This window comes from Pagrus pagrus, assembly GCF_965226575.1.
Source record: "Pagrus pagrus genome assembly, chromosome: 9".
Lineage (NCBI taxonomy): Eukaryota > Metazoa > Chordata > Actinopteri > Spariformes > Sparidae > Pagrus > Pagrus pagrus.
The window spans coordinates 9,907,584-9,923,189 of NC_140193.1; the positions used below are offsets into that span (position 1 = coordinate 9,907,584).

Here is a 15,606-nt window from a genome sequence, read left to right on the forward strand (position 1 = left end):
ATAAGCCTGCAGGGTTAATAACAAACGGTGCCGGTATATCACCGTCAAATTCAAGGAAACAGGCCGTTGGCACTCTTTGCTAGATGGCAGAGGAACAATCAATGCAAAGTGTGTAACTGCTGGGTTATTTGACTAAACTGGGGCACAGAATGCCCCGAAGGGAACAGGAAATGACAACCGTAACATTTCACTTCAGTGGCTAGTGCCAAAGTAACAGTACTGTGTCGATACAGTAAGTAGAGAGAGCAGGTCTGTTACCTCCAGCAGCCAGTAGAGGGCAACATGCAGCACTAAATCCACTGATGAGGGCTAATTCACTTTCAGTTTAATCTGTTTCTAAATTCAATTAGATCAAATGTAAATTATCATCTGTTGCTACGGCGCCAATAGACAATTCTGATTTGGAAAACACACACACATTATGCTTTAAGGGTTTCCAGAGACAAAATAATGTCCACCATTTACAAAGAAAAAAAAAAGCATTTATTCGGCAACACTCGCTGCAGAGCAATAAAAGCATACTCACAGCTGTAGGAAGTAAAGGAACAGGGGAGGACATGTTACAAAGAAATGTTTTGGGCAGTGGTACAAACATCTTGTTCACTGTAGCACTTGATTAAACAGTTAAGAAGTTGGCTCTCTCGTCAAAGCTTCACTCACACCAACACAGAAAGGTAGTAGGATTTCCTGGTAAATGCACATACACTCTGTTAATTAACACACATACTGTACATCCACAAACATAGTTTGATTTTTTTTGTGTGTGTGTGTGATTTTGTTGGCACAAACTGTTTTAAAAATGACTCCAACATGAAGTCCACTTCTTAGGTATCTGAAATGTAGTGCATGTTATTCAAAAGACCAAAGAATAATAAGAAAATCTGAACTTTTGAGAGTAATGACACGTTATCGATTTTTATGTGTGATGGCCTCCTGGATTGTCAACACCTGTCGCACAGCACAGACTCCAAATACAACAGTCGTGTAAAACAGGAAGTCGCTGAACTGTGAGAAGGGCTGGATAACATAAACATGGCAGAGCACCATTGAGAAAAACAGGTCTGCTCTTTCCTTCTAGACGATGCTCATTTACCAGCAACAAAATGCTGGTAACCACAAGCTTCATTTCAAATGTTTAAATGTTTAAATGAAGCTGTGATTTGTTTGCTTCTGTGATTCACCAAAGATTTTATTTTGCTGCAGCTGAAAAACCACAAAGCATCTTATGATTGATTTGTGGTTTAAGGCCTGATAAAAAATGGACTAAAATAACCCTTTTTGGCAAACAAGTCCTCTTGTGGTTTTCTGTGGTCAGAAAATCACAGATCCTCGGATGAGCTTAAAAAGAAATCTGCAGCCTCGAGGGCTCTAAGATGAAAACGTTTGAAACAGTCATCCCAAACGTGCTCTGAAGTCAAAGAGATCGGAGGCTGGACAAGATGAATTAATTAATGAGGCCAACATCTTCACCAGTCGACATTAAGTGTCAACATAAAAGATTACAAACATGACAGACAGCAGCATTAGAGTTCCTTGTAAATTGATGAACATGGATTCAATGGGTTTACACTAACGTAGACTGGGTTAAAATTGAGAGCAGGTAAAGAAATTAAGAGCACTGTTCACTTGACAAAGACTCAACAATTCTGGTGTAAAACACACGGAACGAAGGTCAAAGGCAGTATAATCGCTGAGTTAAACAGTGGAGAACGTCTTGAGCAGCAGAGTTAGTGTCACTGGCAGTTTGGTTGTCGGCTTACTACGAGCCGTCAAGCACTGCAGTCCAAGTCACAGTCACAACAGTGGTTATCTTCCATTGAATCAGATTTCATTAATTAAAAAAATGGCAAAAATAAAGTGGTTGAGCTTGTTCCTAACACTAGACTATAACCAGCTATTACAAAAGATCAGATTTCATTTGAATGACAATGGCAAGGACGCTCTGCTTTGTTCCGCATTAACTTAACAGCTGTATTGTGGGTTGTTACGGTCCATGAAGAGTTCAAAGTAAACAGCATCTTTCTCTGAAGCTCTTCTTGTTCTTCTTGTTCTTTCCTTTTCCGTTTTTGTCTTTGTTTTCTGTCATTTTCTTCCCTCGTACTTCACGCATCAGGTCAAAGAACACCTGCGGAGAAGAAACAAGGAATCATTTAGCACTTTTAACTGTTTTCAACATGCAGATGTGATACAGCTATGAGAGAATGAACGTCCTACATTTGAAAACATGTCGATTTATAGTATTGTACCAACCTTGTCGACGTTGGCTCTGGTTTTGGCTGATGTCTCCACATACTGGACACCCCACTCCTCAGCCTTCCCCCGGGCCTCGTCCACAGATACCTGCCTACGCTCCTCCAGGTCCGACTTGTTTCCCACCAGCAGGAGAGGGATCTTGTCCTCTTCCGCCTTCACCCGCAAGATCTGCTCCCTGCCGGCACAGCACAGATAGTGTACTTTTGCTACTTTCACCAGTTTTTCCTCTCTAAATAAGTGACTGTTTTTGTGTTTAACATAATCTGGAAATCTAAGCTTTGTGTTTATACTGCAGAATTTCTTTTAACTCTTTATTCCAACAAGGTTTGTTTACGAAACAATTTCCTTTTTTGAATACTGATTGTCTCCAGCGTTCCTATCAACTTCTATTTCTTCTTTAATCAATTTGTAAAAAACATTGTACCAGTTATCTAGATTTTCCTGATTGTAAGTTCAGTCTTCAATTTCAATAAAGTTGATTGTTTTGAGCCAGTAGATAGGAAGTTAGTTGATAAAGTTCAGTAACACATTTTGCAGATCTGCAAATGTCATGGAAGGTAGTTGGTAATTACAAACATATTTGACATTTCAATGAAATTACCCCGAATCAGGAACCACCTCAAAATGTATTGAAAATGACCCCAACATGATTTAATAATCATGTTGGGGTCATGATTTAATAATCATGTTAGGGTCATTGATAAATAAATAGCAGGTAATTTCCAACTGGTTCCTGCTGAGCTTCAGCTGATCGGTAAATTGAGGTTAAGGGAAGTAGTTGGAAATTAAAAAGATATGATGAGCAGAAGTTGAGCAGAACCCAGTTGCACGTTTCCTGTAAATTACCAGCTATTTATTAAATGCTTATTTGAAAATAAGTAATTAAATCATGGTGGGGTAATTTTCAATAAATCTTGAGGTAATTATTTTGGTAATTTGTTATAAAAATTTAACGGTAAAAAATAACCTGGAACTGGATTCTGCTTTTTTTTTTTTTTTATTAAATCCATACAATGTCCAAACGTAATTAATTGATTTAGATGCTGAAACAGTTCATTAAATTAAAGTTTTACAATTGTCCTGATTTAGTAGTTGATTATTCCTCATTTCCTTTTTACAACCCATGTTTTCAGATATATACGATGTCAAAAGTGCCCCATTGTGTTCCTTTAAACTGCTTTGAAGCACTGAATGTCTCTTTGATTCTTGTTTAGTGTACATGAGTCTACAGAGCTGTTCACTGAAACTGAGCTTCAGTATTTTGTTCTTTCCCTATAATGAAGAGAGGCTGTCTAAATCCTGTCGAGATGGATCCTCACTGACACTCTTCTCTTTACAGATCTCACATAACACACTACAGAAAACCAGTGTAGCAAAGCTGTTGTGCAGGTTATATTTTCTAAATGACAGATGGCTGTAGGCAGGATATTTACCTGAACTCGACAGTGGCAGAGAAGGACTCGTGCTCTGTGATGGAGAAGACCAGCAGGAAGCCCTCCCCGCTGCGAAAATAGTTGTCCCTGATGGCAGCGTAGTCCTCCTGGCCGGCTGTGTCCAGAATGTCGATCTGGACCTCCTCCCCATCCAGCACCACCTTCTTCCTGTAGCTGTCTGCCTTGGTGGGCTCGTAGTCTTCCACAAACTGGGGATGAAAAGAAGCATTTCATTCTTTGAAGCGTGTTACAAGTATTTGTATTTATTTATTAAGCATCAGTTGAGCATGAGCAGCTATGTGCACACGGCTACACTGGTTAAAACGGAAGCGTGTCTGAGCAATCTAATGAGATGACTGAAATATGCAGCTGATTTGCTGCTTGGTAGCAGAGCCAAACAGAAACAGAAAACAACATCTGTGGACTAGAGAAAGTGTCCTATTTTTGTTAACAAGGATCCCCACAGTATGAAAACCTTTAGCAGCTTTGCAGCACTTGTGTGATGAAGGAGCCACTGTGGTTTCCTTGAATCATGTTGTTAGTTTCATATCAGAGTTCGCAGCTTCACAGTTTTCTGAATCATTTTTAAAACTGAACACTGAACATTTACTTCACATTAAAAGGTCTTCATTGGGGAGCCACTGAAAGGAAGGGCTTTAAATTTGAAGCTTTTAGAGAAAATAAATGCCATTTAGATGAGGACATAAGGTCAATAACTTAAAACAGTGTAACTTCTCTATCTGATATCTGGTCACCTTGAAACCCACCACACTTTTAAGTTGTTTCCAGGTGTGTTGACTCACCTCATCGTACATAAACTGCAGGGTGAGGGCCGACTTCCCCACGCCTCCACTGCCCACCATGATCACCTTGTGCAGTGCCAGAGAGCTCTGGTTTTTACCTTTACCGGTAGCCATCGCTGGATTCTTCTGTCTTTCTCTTTCACACACTCACACACATGCACACACACCCACGCATACACGTCTCTGCGCCCAGGCACTCTCTGACACAACCTGCGAATGACAAAGGTAGAAAAATATCAGCACCTACTGTAAACAACCTCCAGAGAGAGAGACCACAAGTGTGTGGACAAGTGCGGGGACAGATGGCAGTTGTTGCTTAACAGCTTTCACTGTGACAGTAACTTGCTGTGCCAAGGCGCTAGGCTTTGCTCCAACAAATCTTGAATCCTAACCCCCACCCTTCCCATTAAAGTGCCAAATTGCCCACTCATGAATCCTAGAACTTTATAAAGTTCACCATCAAAAGGTCATTGCTGCTGATCAGAAGTAATGAAGCCATCATTCTTCACTGCAAGAAGGCATTTAGGAATGCATTAAAATAGGGCCGTCGTGTGCTAACCTCCTTATAAAGAAGGGAGACGTCACTGGCCATCTATCTGTGCTATATGGGCCCTGCCCTCAGAGGGTGAAGGCTCAGAGTCAATTGCTTTCGGCTAACTTCCATATCTTTTATCTCTGTCGGGCACAGCTTCCACTGGAGTGCAAATTCACTACGTTGTAAAAGCCGGTCTGTCATGTCTTAACTTTGACAGCCTTTGGAGGAACAGGATGTGATTGTGTCGCGAGTATCAGGTGTGTACTGCAGTCAGAACAAGTCATCAATCTGCCATTTGTAGCAATCTGTTGGCAGGATATATTTCAACTAGGTATGTTCCTAAAGTACAATTTACCTGATATTTAAACAGAAGAACAGTTTGTTAATTATATCTTTGTCAAGAGGCGGCTACTCATATAATAAATGAGTTTGAATTAGGGATGCACAATGTATTTGTCAGTTTATTGATATGGTGGTAACTGCTTAAAATATACCTACGGCAGCATGTCTTGCACCTAAATCTTTGGCGTACTTTTTTGCCGATCTCTAAAAAACTGCACGTTGACTGAACAATCCCTTGCTGTAACTTTTGGCAATATGGGAAACCACACAAGCACCCAGCTGTTACACGGAAGGTATGTTTTCTGCATTCAATTGTAAATAAATTGTGTTCATCTACACTGACTGCAGAGCACCACTGTTTCTGTATGACAAGTGATATCCACTTGTGGTCTCATTGCAAAGAAATTAATAATAGTAATAGCTGTAACTGCCGACATTATCACAAACAATTATTGGATATTGGCAAAAACGTCAATACTGAGCATCCCTAGTTTGACTGTAATGATACACTGCGTTAGAAACGGCCATTAAAACAGCATAAGGCCTTTATAAAGATCGTTTAATGCTTAAAAGGCATCTTGCCTTATTTTATCATCAAATAGTTGTATGTGAGACACAGAAAATAAGAGAAACTTGCATCTTAGTCCACTGAGACTATCTCTGGGAGATCAACCAAACAGCTGGTATCCTGTGTTCCTCTGACACAGCAGAAATCCAAGGCCATCACTTCCTCTGGACTTCCCTACTGACACACTTCTTATGTCTGATTAATACTAATGACACTCAGCTATCATCAGTTAATCCTATGGCACGTCCTGCACTTTTAGGTGTTAGCACTGACAGTTGTTATCAAGACTCCACCCTTTGCAATCATGCTGATACTGTAGGTCAACATAGAGCAACCAGTAACTAAACACGCAGCCATTTCCTCTCCTCACTACCTACTATGAGAAGTCAAATACAATCATATGCCAATGTCAACAGATGTCAGATTATATAAATGCAAACTAATTTTACAGTGTGTTGTGACACACACACACACACACTCACTCGATATCCTGACAGTCTGTCTTTCTGTCAGATGACAAAATGCTGCTGCTGTCACATCACGGGGCCAACATATTTTTTTCCCTTTACCTTTTTTCCTCCTATAATTTTATCCCCATCTGCACGGAGAAAGATTTCTTCCCTCCTCTCGGGATGTCACACTAATGGAGAACTGAGCTGATTCATAGCATAGCAAAATCTGCTCCTCCCCAACAGTAAACATTTCACTTCGGCTCATACAGTGAGACGGAGTGTGCACAGACAGTTAACCCAGCTGAGGAGGAGAGGAAACATTTCCATGGATGGCAGAACAAACTAGTGATTTTGTGTTTTTACATCAAGGTTTTCATTATAATTTTTGAAATGTCACAACCCCTCGGAAGCCCATCAAACCTGCCAAAAGCCCTGTGAGATTTTCATAGTTGCCGTTTCACACAAGCACTTCAATCTCCTGATGTGAAAGTAGATATCAAGAATTTCTACGGCCGCAGCATTTCCTCACATTGTCCAAAAGCAGAGGGGGAACATGTGGTTCGGATCAAATTAACGTACACTTCAGAATGCCAGCTATAGTGTGACGACTCTTGGCGAAGAGGAAGTGGCATCATGGTTCCTCTCCCTCTGACAGGAAGTGGAGGTTGACCTGTGCTCTTCCTGTCTTTGTTATCAGTAACCAGGCCAGTGAAAGGTCTCGTGGGAAGGATATCCACACAACGCACCTATGCCAAACTCAGCACTTATGCATGGGGGTCACTTACTAAATTATTCACTTGTAACCCACTTCACTGCATGTGTGCGCACACAGATCCCAGAGCTATAAATAAAGCAATCACAGTGAATAAACTGAAGGCAAAATATATATCTTAAATATGCTGAGCACACAAAAGTGCTTAGTGCATCTTCTCCGGAGGAAGTTCAGACCTTAGGGGAGAGGTTCCAGCACATTTCCCCCAGCTGCAGTTTACTATAAGTTACATGCAGGGTTATAATGGAGGGCAGTGGCGAAAGAAGAATTAATATTTAAGCCTGACCCAGATATGTAACTGGTCCTTTTTAGGTGCTGTAGGGTTAAAGAGAAGGAGGGGTGTAGTCTCACAGACCACTCTGGTTGCTAAGCTCCTGAAATATAGATGACACCGGTGTAGTGTGGGTTGCAGGGATTCATTAAGATTCCCTTTGGAGAATACACCAGTGTTGCCTCCCTGCTCACTGTCAACCCAGGCATGGATGCACCAAGGTTCGCCAGGACTCACACAGATACTAATAAAAGATCACAGCAAACAAATAGAGCCAAAGACAGAGCTGTGTTGATGCTACCCTGCCTGGCAAATGGGTCATTTTCCTGAAATAGAACATGACCACCAATCATCCACACTGTCATCGAGGCATACTTCAACTGATTAGGCACAGATCAAAATAGGCATCCATTACGACAGATGTTATCACTCAATCGGCTGATTTTAATGGCAGTAAAACTGTAACTGGTATTTGAACACATTCCTATCACTATCGCCTCATGTGCAGAAAAGTACAGCTCTCTTTTAGGAATGATCTGCCCTTGAAGCGTGTCTATGGATTCCTCTGCTTTTCTTGCAAGACTTTTCCTCCTCTGCCTCTGACTGGCTTGCTTCTATTGTTTTCATATAAAGTCTCAACGGCTATGTTGATCTGGTACTCAAGATCAACACTATGAGTTAACAGTTTGAGTAAAGCGTGGAGAACACAATCAATAAAGGCAACCAATCAGAAGCAGAATAGGGTGGGTCTTGCAAGAAAAACAGTGGGATCCATATTAACGCGGCATTGAACTTTCTACATATGCAGGAGCTAGAAGTTATAAAGTGTTGTGTTGTGTGTGTGTGTCTGTGTGTAAATTCAAGATATCTAAGCCATAGTTGAACCTGATGAGTCCAATTCCAGATGACACAGAAGTGAGGGGAATTTCCTTTTCCCATCTGATGGAAAAAGCCAGGATCCTTTCTGGCCCTATTACAGCCCACCTAAGTTCAAAGATCTGAGAAGGAGATTAGCTCAGTGTGGCTGTTTCTCTCATCAGTACTGCTCAACTGAGTCGACCAAAACAATGAGGTGGCCTCGAGCGGGTGTGGTTGAACTGAAACACTAATGCTATGGTAATATTCAACAGATGTTACAGGAAGTGATGTCATTTGAAGGGAGGAAAATTATGAAATATTGTGATATTCATCATACTTGCAGAACTTATGCCTCTCTGACATTGCTAATGCTGTCATATCTAAACAGTTCCTCCCTTGAGAGCTCTGCAGCCAGCAACACCCATCTCCCTCACTAATGCACCAGCTACAAATCAAAACTCTTCCTGTGTCTCATCCGATTTCTACCCCTCCTAGACCGAAAATGTCCTTCATTAGTACTCCAGCAAATGTGAAAGGGGGGCTGAGCCCTTTGCTTCTGCTACCTATCAAACTGGTCATACTTCCAGCTTGCTGTGGAGAAAACAATATAACCTAGATGAATCATCTCAGCCATGAAGTTATGTGTAAGAAAGGGTTTTCTTTTACACGCAAACAACTGGGATTCAAGATCCTAAGGTTTGGTTACCACAGAGCAATCAACAATGCAAGATTCAGCAGTTATTTTGGTTACTACCAGTGGAGATCAGGAAAAACTATTTGGTCTACTTATAAAGACAGCAAGACAGAAATGTTATAAAGGCACCCCACGATGCATACTAACAACCCTTGGCTAGGGGAGTGCACAGAGGAGCCTTTGACGAAACCGGGCAGCAGGCCGGCCAGCAGGGAGCTAAATCCTCTCGGTGTTACAATCCTTCTTACCTCTTAAACACTAAGTGGGCTGCTTTTTTGAATACAACTCTATTCAAAACCTTTTTTTTTTTTCCTTCTTCAAAACATGACACCATGTTGTGGTACTGCATATAGAGAGAAAATGGAGAGAAAATATGTTTCTACACTATGAGAAAGCGCCGTAAAAGCTTTTTGGGTGTAGTCGAAAACACACAACAGACATCCTTTCTAACCTCCCTGCAGCTGACCCTGATGATGTTATCCAAACATTCATGTCTTTCCCATTACTTTAGCATTCCAGTGGACTGATTCAGGGAGGACAGAAGGAAGAGTTCTCAGCATCCATTCACTAACAAAGGTGTTTGTTCGTGTTCAGCGACTCCCTCACTGGCTACCCACTACTCAAACTTGCCATTTGCCTAAAAGGAAATGCAATAGACTCAGTTACATACTATCAACACCATGCTAGGGGCAAGTGGTGGGAGTTGTAAGCCACGACAGCACCGCAGAAAAATCTACCTCAACCCTCCCACTATCCCCGCTTTCCTTCACAGTTCAGATGTGCTCATGGGGGCTTTGGTCATCATTCAGAGTGCCTTTTAACCTCCCTTCTTGGTGCTTTTTGTACCATTAGGAAAGCCTGGACTGCCATCCTCCTTCTACAATGCAATACTCCCATAATGTAACCAATAGCTTTAACACAGCCATCGGATTAATGAGAGGGAACAGGGGGTAAACTGTTCAGTGAAACCTTTCTGACTTTGTCACAAACTTAAAACGTAAATGGGCACACAAGAAAGGCGATATTTATGGGCTGAGACACCCTTTCTCACTGCATGGTGGTGTAATTATCTCCTTGCCTGAAAGGGTACAGAGCACATTCAGAGTGCAGATGAGTGTCAATGGGTAGCTCTGCTCAGCTGTGGAGCAAAGTGGAGTAAAAGAGGCTGATGGAAGTGGTGAAAGTGATGAGAGGGATCTCAAATCTCTCCACTCTGCACTCTTGATTACATAGCAAACTCATGCTAAGGTCATGTGAGCATGCTTTTGACACTGCCAAATAAGAAAGGACAGACCAGCTGATTAACCCAACACCATTTTCTACATGTTTTAACACTGCCAAATTGAACAAACTAAGCACAGTGCTCATGGTATGTTTGGCGTGGCATATATCAGTCATCACATCACATGTGATACTTTATTTACCGTGTCCAAAACCTAAATATGAAACCCATACCAGCACTTTGTACTATTTACGGGGAAACATTACAGCATGCAGGCACTGCAATGCTGGTGTTTCTTCTTCTTTCGATCAGGCCGACTATATGCTACAATTGCATATTGCTGCCCTCTACTGTATTTATTAATGCTCTTTTGACAGTTACTTGTATTTTTAGGCCATTACTGTGCTGATTTTCCATCATTTTCTACATTTTAGTCCAGGTAAGGGCACAGAGTAAAAGCAGTTTCTCCAGCTGCTCCCAGGTGTTTGAACAGTTCCCCCCTTGAAGCAATGCCGGTCATATTTGGTGATTTACTTTGTGAAGTGAAATGACTTTTTTGTTTGTGCCGAAAAAGGTACTGTTGGATTTGAACTCCAGGTAACGGCATCAGTTCAAAAGTGAACGGTACCGTACCACTGAATTATCATACTGTTCTTCAAACAAATATTTGCATAACTTGTTCCTCTTCCTTGCATAAAACAGGATGCACCACTTTTTCATAATTGTCACACATAGCGAGCAATCACAACTATTGTTAGTACAGCAGTATGTCAAATTGGCTGCCTTGGGGGGAGAAAAATCACTCTAGTCTTACAGGAATTCATTCCCCTGTAAGTGTAAAAAGAAAAAGCATAATTGTCTGATTAACATATCTACAGGAAGGGGGGATTTCCTTCCTTCTTTTTATACAGATTTTTTTTTTAAGTTTTTATAAGCAACAAGCAAACAAGAGGAAAAGACATCTCCGATGTACTTCTTCAACAGGGAATGTTTAAGAGCATATATGTTGTCAGATGACTGTCGGGATCTGAAAATATCTGCTGAATGTTAATGACAGCTCCTGGCATATTCTGCAATGGCCACACACGCAACAGTTTCTTAATTCCTCAAGCCTGGCTCATATAATATTCAACTGACACACAAAATATATAAACCTCCCTTCCTCCGTGCTCACAGAAAGCAGACAATTGATGGCGGCTAGGTATGCACTTAACTACATCACTATCTCCTGCACATAATCATTCACTCTCCAAGTCCAGTAAAAAAAAAAAAAGAAAAAAAAAAGCCATACGCTGCTCTCTCCGTCCTTTCCCTACACTTTCACTGCCAACATCATTAACAGGTGGTTTTTCTGACTCTGGTGCTATTACACCCGTAGAACCCAGGTCATTCTGGGACCTCATCAGAAAATGAAAAAGGAACTGATCAGAGTAGCAGATGGGGCTCTTTGATATGCGCCAGCCAGGTTAGGTCCAAACTGAGGGAAATTAAGTCTGCAGAGAATTGTCAGCGCTATAAGAAAGAACCAGAGGGCTTAGCATTAAGATTCAAGTGAGGGAGAACATGGTAGGACCTACAGAGATTAACATCCAGACAATCTTGACAGAGACAGAAGAGGAATGCAGGGTCAGTTCAGTCTCACAAGCCCTTTCTCTATCTCTGAAGTCATTAGCTTGCCATTGGTCTGCTGCTATGCAGAAAATGTTTCTTTACCAGAATTGATCAAAATCCAGCTCTGTCGTCGTTTGCACAAAGTGGCTAAAATGTTGCCAATGTTGGTCAATGCCTGACCTATTTCACTAGTTTGAATTTCACTGGAGAGTTTCCACTTCCTGTCATGGTCTAGATGTTGTTTCAGGCATTTTCCTTAAAAAGTCTTTATCAGCATTAAGTAATGAGATACTTTTGTGGCAGAAACACTACATATTTGGATGACATAATCATAAAAAATATCAGCCCTTAAAAGTACCACAACAGAACAATCTGTATAAGATTTTAAAAACCTGAAGTATACTGGTGGAGCCCGACAAGACTGCTAAACAATTCCTGAAATGGTTTCCCTGAACACACTTTAATTGTGCTGCAATCAGCATTGTGCTCATAAGTTGTTTAGGAGGGAGCTGACTGCATGTCATTCCAGTCGCGTTAACTGTCATATACAGCGACACTGCTGACTGGGTGACTTAAACTTGACTCACAGGCTTAACCCTTCAATACACTCAACCTGGGGACGCATGAGATGAGTAGAGCTGCAACGATAAGTCAATTGAAAGAATATTCATTGACAACTGTCTGGATAAACAATTAATTGTTTCAGTCATTTTTTTAAGCAAATACTTAAAACATTTGCTGGTTTCAGGAAGGATCTGTTGTCGTTTATGATGTTACATGAAGAGTCTTGAGTCGTGTTTTGGACTGTTGGTGGCATGAAAGAAGCAATTTAAAAAAGTCACTTTGGGCTAAGGGTAATTGTGATATTGATATTTTAAAAGACAATAAATTAATCAGTTAATTGTGAAAATAAAATGCAGTTGAATTGTTAATGAAAATAATCAGTTGTAGCTATAAAGATGTGTGAGATCTGCCATAATTCCAGGATCTCTGGCGCAAGTAATCCTCCACATATATGTCACAGTGTGTAATGTCATTAATAAAACAACTTGTCAAGCGGGTCTAGGATGCAGTAATAGTACTCAGTTCTGATTCACTATCGAGAGTCGGAGATTCATGGTTAACCTCCAACTCCACCACAAGACAGAGAATTAATTCAAACATAATTCAAAAGGCCCCAGTGGTTTCAATAATGAAGAGACAAACCAGTCACATGACACCTTTGCCTTGTCATGTTTAATCTACTACAGCTTCACTACTACACATCTGATTTAACAAACATCTCTAACTGCACCTGAATACACTCTCTGATGGACAGAGAAAACTACTGGTGCAATAATTTATTTAAGTTATTGTTTGCCTCCGATAATGGCCCTCGGCTCTGAGTGTTGAGAGAGGCCTGACTGCTAATGATAGTCGTATTTTCTTAAATGTGTCAAGTGTATGGTGAAAGCTGATTTAATGACGGAGAAGTTTCTTTAAACTTTCTTTCAACTCTCAAAGCTAATGTGTCAGCGTTGTGAAGTCTGTCAACAACAAACAGGCTTCCGTTAAGGACAATATTGGCTAAAGGGGTTAACGCATTTACCGAGTGATCATTTACTCTTTCACAGTATGCGTCGAATAAATAACTGGACAAATCTGGAGTGAAGCACATCCCTAATGCATTTCTATACCACACAACCCTGCGTTTATCCAGTAAAGCAGGCTATGGAGAAAAGAAAAACAGTCAGTTTAAGAATTTTTTTAGGTATTTTTAACTAGGGCTTATTCACCCTTGAGACACATTAATCTGGATGATGAATTATAGTTGTCACTTTCTCCTAGGGCTGTAAAGTAAGATTAGTTTTGCATTATAACTTAATTTTTTTACTGAAAACACAAAACTATTGAAATCATGATCATGTGACATTCGCTGGGGTCTGCAGAAAACAAAAATGTTTTCTTGCATCTGGAGAAAGGAAGATTTGTAGGCCAGGGCATCTCTGCAGGACTACAGTTCTTCATTATAATGCCGTTATGTCACACAATTTGGATATTGCACTTTGCCTTACTGCGATAATATTTTGATTTATTGTGCAGCCCTACTTTCCCTGATATCAAAATAAGAATTATTATTATTAAAAGGTCATAGATATATTGGTATTGATTCATAATTATTAAATTCCCAGTGATGTTTTACTGTTACACTACATTTTAGACAATGAAGTTTATTGTCAAACTGCAAAATATCTGCCTCCGTTACATAACTGTGTCACACGTGTTTGATGATCACATTTAAAGGATCGTTGCCAAAGAATGTGAGTATATCTGCCAACGTTTCGACATCAGCATTAATTACTTCCGATACTAGTTATAGCATCAGCCCCAAAAATCCAGTATGGGTTGGGCTCTAATTGCTAATGAGATGGAGTGAGTTTTGTTTTGCCAACACTGTCCACAATCCCCTAAAGCTGTCTGTAAACAAAACAGGCTGATAAGAGATGTTACACCTATCAACATAATGGTGCATCAGTAAACACAGGTTTACATTACTACACAGCAAACATATACTACTAGTTATCCAGCACTCATACACAGTCTGAAAAACATAAAAAATATATACTATTTTGACCTTGTTGAGTCCACATTTCTTTGCTGCCGTAAGAGGAGTAAATACTGATAAGATCTGAATACTCCCCCTTGATTTCATTGAAATAGATAGACACACACACAGGGAGAGACAATATGTGGCAATACTTGCATTACACCCCGCATAATTAACAAATAACTGCCAAAAACAAAATGGTGGGGCTGGAAAAGTACTCTGTTACACTGTTTTTGCTGACACTAACATTAAGTTAGCTGAAGAAACCATGAGCAAGCCTGGGTGTGTCATCTCCTGAGGGGGGGGAAACTTTTCAGCACAAGCCAGTGTGAGTAATTACCTACGGGAAAGCATATTACAGCTACTATTTTTAACAATGAGCTAATAAAGTAGCCATGTACAGGTAATAAGGCTGCTAACAACAACACTTGAAAACGCCTGTAAGGTAACTTAGCTAGGTTAGCTAACTTTTGAGCTTCATTAAGCTAACGCTGGTCTAACGGCAGCTGACCATCAACACAAAAGCTCAATAAACATGGACTTTGATAACACGACTACCGTTAAATCCGCAGCACCACGGTGGCAGCTGTTATCTTAACGAATATAAATCACATTGAGACACATTTGTTTAAATCATCCATTAAAACACGGGTGGAAAGTTACGAAGCGGCCGCGAATTAGCATACAGTGTTGTCCACATCATTACCGTTAAGGATCAAAGACTGCTTGCTAACCTAAAGATAACTTACAGGCGGTTATTAACACAACGTCTGATATTAGCGTTGTGTTACACGCATTTAACACACGAATACGAGCCACACGCAACTACAACACTGAAGCAGGCATTTAAATTAGTTAGTTAAACCCTCGGACGAGTGAGGAGTTTATTTGCACCCATCTTATATTAAGCGGTCACCCTTTTTCTGGGTCGCTCGTCCTTCCTTAAAACAGGTGTGGTACTTTATTGCTCTCTGGCCGCCGTGTGGGCAAACACTCACTCATTTCAGTCCGTTAAGATATCTGTGAAGAGCTTACCCGAAGCAGGATTTGTATTTCTGCCCTCGGTTGATGTTATCTTGACGCCTGCATTAATAGAGCATTTCGAGGCATTGGTTCTCCAAATGCAAACCGCTCCCGCAACAAAAGCCCCACCTTCCGGAAGTGAAAACTACGGATGGCCGGATGTAACGTCATCGTGACGTCTC

General features: G+C 40.7%; 1 protein-coding gene across 1 annotated transcript; it reads right to left on the minus strand.

Annotated features, from left to right (window-relative positions):
* Positions 1-1,087: 1,087 nt before the first annotated feature.
* LOC311262987 (ras-related protein Ral-B) lies at positions 1,088-15,562 on the minus strand. The gene is made up of 5 exons (XM_084362772.1): positions 15,437-15,562; positions 4,490-4,699; positions 3,687-3,895; positions 2,251-2,428; positions 1,088-2,125 (listed from the first exon to the last, which is right to left on the minus strand). Exons 2-5 carry the CDS (start codon positions 4,601-4,603, stop codon positions 2,003-2,005), a joined length of 624 nt encoding a protein of 207 aa, XP_084218898.1. The 5' UTR covers positions 4,604-4,699; positions 15,437-15,562; the 3' UTR covers positions 1,088-2,002.
* Positions 15,563-15,606: the final 44 nt, after the last annotated feature.

Excerpts from the sequence above, each read along its gene's own strand:
- LOC311262987 (XM_084362772.1), bottom strand. The coding sequence starts at position 4,603 with ATGGCTACCGGTAAAGGTAAAAACCAGAGCTCTCTGGCACTGCACAAG. Across the intron at positions 2,429-3,686 it reads TCTGCCACTGTCGAGTTCAG|GGAGCAGATCTTGCGGGTGA; the intron begins GTAAATATCCTG and ends CTGTGCCGGCAG. Across the intron at positions 2,126-2,250 it reads CCAGAGCCAACGTCGACAAG|GTGTTCTTTGACCTGATGCG; the intron begins GTTGGTACAATA and ends TCTTCTCCGCAG.